The sequence below is a fragment of the Rhinopithecus bieti genome, unplaced genomic scaffold (genome assembly GCF_001698545.2).
Source record: "Rhinopithecus bieti isolate Rb0 unplaced genomic scaffold, ASM169854v2 scaffold_13900, whole genome shotgun sequence".
NCBI classification, from domain to species: Eukaryota; Metazoa; Chordata; class Mammalia; order Primates; family Cercopithecidae; genus Rhinopithecus; species Rhinopithecus bieti.
Genome location: NW_016808376.1, coordinates 3,824,261 through 3,830,260, shown reverse-complemented (window position 1 = coordinate 3,830,260; position 6,000 = coordinate 3,824,261). Strand labels below are relative to the sequence as shown.

The 6,000-nt window shown below is 45.8% G+C and overlaps 1 protein-coding gene across 1 annotated transcript in view; it reads right to left on the bottom strand.

Moving 5' to 3' along the window:
* Nucleotides 1-381: 381 nt before the first annotated feature.
* The window catches only part of DHTKD1 (dehydrogenase E1 and transketolase domain containing 1), a 60,111-nt gene continuing 54,492 nt past the window's right edge, over nt 382-6,000 (bottom strand). The window contains exons 16-17 of the mRNA XM_017886666.1: nt 3,000-3,085; nt 382-1,137 (exon numbers count right to left, since the gene is read on the bottom strand). Coding sequence (XP_017742155.1) covers nt 1,036-1,137; nt 3,000-3,085 — 188 coding nt within the window. The 3' untranslated portion in view covers nt 382-1,035. The remainder of the gene's footprint in view (nt 1,138-2,999; nt 3,086-6,000) is intronic.

The following is a 6,000-nucleotide window of genomic DNA, read 5'->3' as shown; positions in this document are numbered from 1 at the left end:
AATCAAGAGGTAGTGTTGAGGTCATCTCCATGAAGCTGTAAACTCAGAAGTGTTTCCTGGTCACATGTGGTCAATTAGGGTCAAGTCTGAAATCATCTAGATAATTACCTAGTTTTCCAGCTCATTCAGAGCTAAAATTCATAACACTATCATACTTTCCTTTGATTTTCTGAGATGGAGTCTTGCTGTGTCGCCCAGGCTGGAGTACAGTGGTACCATCTCAGCTCACTGCAACCTCTGCCTCCCAGGTTCAAGCAATTCTCTTGCCTCAGCCTCTGGAATAGCTGAGACTACAGGCACGCACCACCACCCCCAACTAATTTTTGTATTTTTAGTAGAAACGGGGTTTCACCATGTTGGCCAGGCTGGTCTTGAACTCCTGACCTTAGGTGATCCAGCAGCCTAGGCCTCCCAAAGTGCTGGGATTACAGGTGTGAGCCACCGCACCCGGCCATCACACTTTCTCTTTTGGTTACTGTTTTTCTTTTGTTTTCCTAGTTCTACCATCACACTTTCAAGGATAAATTTGCCAGTTGCCTTCACATGCTCATAACCAGTTCCCCTGATTATTCCACCTATTCCAGGTTAGATCATGTATATCAATCCCAACATCTTAGAGGAATACAGTCTTTTCATGTTACCCAAGAGAGGGGGAGAGAGAGTGGAGGAAGGAGGCCTCTTTTAATGATCCTTTTTTTTTTTTTGAGATGCAGTCTTGCTCTGTCACCCAGGCTGGAGAGCAATGGTATGATCCTGGCTCACTGCAACCTCCGCCTCCCAGGTTCAAGTGATTCTCCTGCCTCAGCCTCCCAAGAAGCTGGGATCACAGGTGCCCACCACCACACCAAGCTATTTTTTGTATTTTTAGTACAAGTAGGGTTTCACTGTGTTGGTCAGGCTGGTCTTGAACTCCTGATCTCAGGTGATCCACCGGCCTTGGCCTCCCAAAGTGCTGGGATTACAGGCGTGAGCCACCATGCCCGGCCTTAATGGCCATTTTCTTAAAGAGAAACAGTGTTTCTTCAAAAGTCATCATTAAGCGAAGGTCTTGGCGAGGATATCTTCATGCTGGTGCAAGTGAACTGTGCCAATTCCTACAGCGGGTACTGGCAAAGGGGGCCGGCCCACCAGACGGAGCTGTAAGTGCAGCAGAGAATAAATAAAATGCCATTTTGATGAGCTCAGAGCTCTGCTTAGTTCCAACAAGACAGTGCATGTATTTCTTTTAGTTTGTTTAACCATAAATCACCTCTTTCAAATAATGAGTTACACAGAACAGATTAGAGGGACAGGGCTCCGTGTCTCAATGCCTGTAATCCCAGCGCTTTGGGAGGCCGAGGTGGGTGTATCACTTGAGGCCAGGAGTTTGAGATCAGCTGGCCAACATGAAAAAAACCTCGTCTCTACTAAAAATACAAAAATTTGCCAGGCGTGGTGGTCTGCGCCTGTAATCCCAGCTACTCGGGAGGTTGAGGCACGAGAATCACTTGAACCCCAGAAGCAGAGGTTGCAGTGAGCTGAGATTGCGCCACTGCACTCCAGCCTAAGCAAGAGAGCCAGACTTTGTCTCAAAAAAAAAAAAATAGATTGGAGGCAAATATGTCACCACTAACAACTAATGGAATGCTAGGCAAGATAAGGTAACACAAGTTCTTGAATTTGTGCTATTCTTTTTTGTTTGTTTGTTTTGAGACGAAGTTTTGCTCTTTGTTACCCAGGCTGGAGTACAGTGGCGTGATCTCAGCTCACGGCAACCTCTGCCTCCTGGGCTCAAGAGATTCTCCTGCCTCAGCCTTCTGAGTGGCTGGGACTACAGGCGTGCATCACCACGCCCAGCTGATTTTTGTATTTTTAGTAGAGATGGGATTTTACCATGTTGGCTAGGCTGGTCTCGAACTCCTGACCTCAGGTGATCCGCTCACCTCAGCCTCACAAAGTGCTTGGAGTACAGGTGTAAGGCACCATGCCCAGCCTCAGGTATTTATTTACAGCAATGGGAGAACAAAGTAACACAAGGGGCCTAGAATGAGCGTTATTGGGCATATCCAGTCCCACACTGTAAAACAAGCCTGCTAGTCCTCTGCCTTGTCCAAGGCTTGGATAAGACATGCTAAGGAGGGTAGTGGGGCAGGGAGCCGAAAGGTAATAAGGGCTTTTACTTTTTTGAGTATAACCACCTTTTTTTTTTTTTTTGAGATGGAGTCTCCCTCTGTTACCAGGCTGGAATCTCGGCTCACTGCAACCTCGACCTCCCAAGTTCCAGTGATTCTCCTGCCTCAGCCTCCTGAGTAGCTGGGACTACAGGCCACCACACCCAGCTAATGTTTGTATTTTTAGTAGAGATGGGGTTTCACCATGTTGGTCAGGATGGTCTCAATCTCCTGACCTCATGATCCGCCCGCCTCGGCCTCCCAAAGTGCTAGGATTACAGGCGTGGGCCACCACGCCAGGCTGAGTATAACCACTTTTTAAAATGTGATTTTAATATTTTGATGACCAAAATGTTATGCAGCAAAACAAAAAAGAGAAGAAAAGAAACATGTAGGCTGGGCACGGTGGCTTGTGCCTGTAATCCCAGCACTTTGAGAGGCCGAGGTGGGCGGATCAGGTCAGGAGATGGAGACCATCCTGGCTAATAGGGTGAAACCCCGTCTCTACTAAAAATGCAAAAAAATTAAAAAATCAGCCAGGCATGATGGTGGGCACCTGTAATCCCAGCTACTGAGGGGGCTGAGGCAGGAGAATGGCATGAACCTGGGAGGTAGAGTTTGCAGTGAGCAAAGATTGCACCACTGCACTCCAGCCTGTGAGACAGAGTGAGACTCTGTCTAAAAAGAAAGAAAGAGAAAGAGAGAGAGAGAGAGAGAGAGAAAGGGAAGGAAGGATGGAAGGAAGGAAGGAAGGAAGGAAGGAAGGAAGGAAGGAAGGAAGGAAAGAAGGAAAAAGAAAGACAGACAAACAACAAGCACACAAGACACTACCAGAGAAAACGTGATTACCTTGCAGGCCAGCTGCTTTTCAAACCTTGGAGAAACAAACGACCATGGACCCATGTTCTGAGGTTCCTCCTGACTCCAAATATGATCTATGAGAGAAGAAATTCACTTCAGCACCTCAAATAGACACATGCAGACGGTCCCCAATTTACTATGATTCTACCTACACTGCTGTTTTCAACTTTACAATGGTGTGAAAGGGATTCACATTCACGAGCAACTGTACTTCAAGTACCCGTACAACAACTGTGTTTTTCACTGTTGGTACAGTATTCAATAAATTATTTGAGATACTCAACACTTCATTATAAAATGTAATCGATTTTGTGTTAAGTGATTGTGCCCAACTGTAAGCTAATGTGAGTGCTCTGAGTGTGTTAAAGGCAGGCTAGGCTAAGCTGTGTTTTGTAGGTTAGGTGTATTCAATGGAATTTTTTTAAGTTCTGGGGTACATGTGCAGGATGTGCAGGTTTGTTACATAGATACATGTGTGTCATGGTGGCTTGCTACACAGATCATCCCATCACCTAGGTATTAACCCAGCATCCATTAGCTATTCTTCCTGATGCTCTCCTTCCTCCCCCGCGACCCTCGGACAGGCCCCACTGTGTGTTGTTCCCTTCCCTTGTGTCCACGTGTTTTCATCAGCTCCCGCTTATAAGGGAGAACACGCGGTATTTGGTTTTTTGATCCTGTGTTAGTTTGCTGAGGACAATGGCCTCCAACTCCATCCCTGTCCCTGCAAAAGACATGATCTCATTCCTTTTTAAGGATGCATAGTATTCCCTGGTGTGTATGTACCACATTTTCATGGTCTTTTTTTTTTTGAAACGGAGTCTGGCATCCAGGCTGGAGTGCAGTGGCGCAATCTCAGCTCACTGCCACCTCTGTCTCCCAGGTTCAAGCGATTCTCCTGCCTCAGCCTCCCAAGCAGCTGGGACTACAGGAATGCACCACCATACTCGGCTAATTTTTGTATTTTTAGTAGAGACGGGGTTTCGCCATGTTGGTGACCCTGGTCTCAAACTCCCAACCTCAGGTGATCCACCCACCTTGGCCTCCCAAAGTGCTGGGATTACAGGAGTGAGCCACTGCGCCTGGCCTGCATTTTCAATTTAACAGTATTTTCAACTTACGATGCACTTATTGAGATGTAGCCGCCTCGTAAGTTGCAGAGCATCCGTAAACCAAAACAGGAAGGGGATTATCTAGAGATATGTTTAGAGAGATTTTTCTCTATATATTCAAATTCAATTAAATATATGCTTTTCCAATATGGCATAATGTTGCTTGTCTCTTTTTTTCCTGGCAAATACAGTCATGTATCCACCATCTCAATCATGACACAGAACAGTTCTATCAACCCCCAGAATTTCCTCATCCAGACCTTTTGTAGTCAACTCCAGCTCCCACCCCCACCGCTGAAAATCACCAATCTTTTCTCTATCGCTACAGTTGTTGCTTTTCCATAATGTCATAGCAATGAAATCAGGCAGCCTTGGGGCTTCTGGAACTGTTATAAGCATTTGTGATTGATCCATGTTGTTAGGCACAGCGAAGTTTCACTCCTTTCCATTGCTGAGTAGCACGTTATATGGATGTGCCACTAATTGTTTATTCATTCACTGGTTGAAGGACATTTTGGTTGTTTCCAGTTTGGGGCAATTAGGAATAAAGCTGCTATAAACACTTGCCCACAGATGTTTCTGTAAACCTGTTTATTATTATTTTTTGAGACAGGGTCTCATTTTATCACCCAGTCTGGAGTGCAGTGGCGTAATCTCAGCTCACTGCAGCCTCAACTTCCCAGGCTCAAGTGATCCTCCCACCTCAACGTCCTAGATAGCTAGGACTACAGGCACATGCCAGCACACCTGGCTAATTTTTCTATTTGGTTTTTAGAAAAGAGGATTTGCCATGTTGCCCAGGCTGGTCCTGAACTCCTAAGCTCAAGTGATCCACCTGCCTCGGCCTCCCAAAGTGATGGCACAGGCATGAGCCACTGTGCCTGGTTTATTTTTTCTTTTGTAATTAAAAACAATTTTTTGAGAGAGTGGGTCTCACTCTGTCACCCAGGCTGGAGTGCAGTGGTACGATCACAGCTTACTGCAGACTTGAACTGCTGGGTTCAAGCAATCTTCCCATCTCAACCTCTCGAGTAGGCTAAAACTACAGGCATGTGCTACAATGCCTAGCTAGTTTATTTTATTTTTTGTAGAGACAGGGTCTTGCTATATTGCTCAGCTGGTCTCCAACTCCTGGCCTTAAGTGATCCTTCTGCCTCCACCTCCCAAAGTGCTGAGACTATAAACACGAGCCACCATGCCTAGGCTGTGAATGTGTTTTTACTTCTCTTGAGTGAATACCTATGAGTAAGACTGCTGGGGCATATGGTAACTCGGTGTTTAACTTTGTAAGAAACATACTTTTCTCCAAGGTGGCTGCAACAGCTTGCATCCACCAGCAGCAAGTGAGGGTTCCAGTGGCTCTGCTCCTCATCAACACTTCATAGCATGAGTCTGTTGTTCTGTTTTAGTTTTAACCATTCTAATAGGTGTGTGGCCATACCTCATTTTGGATTAATTTTCATTTATTTTAACATGAATAATAATGAGCATCTTTTGAAGTGCTTATTTGCCATCCAGTTCTTTGGAGAAGTGCCTACTCAAAGTTTTTGCACATTTTGAAAAACTGAATTGTTTTCTTTGGGTTTGTTTGTTTTGTTTTTTTGAAATGGAATCTCACTCTGTCACCCAGGCTGGAGTGCAGTGGCACAGTCTTGGCTCACTGCATGCTCCCCCTCCTGAGTTCAAGCGACTTTCCAGCCTCAGCCTCTGGAGTAGCTAGGATTACAGGCGCCTGCCACCATGCCCGGCTATTTTATGTATTTTTAGTAGAGATGGGGCTTTTCCATGTTGGCCAGACTGGTCTTGAACTCCTGACCTCAAGTGATCTGCCCACCTTGGCCTCCCAAAGTGCTGGGATTACAGGCATGAGCCACTGT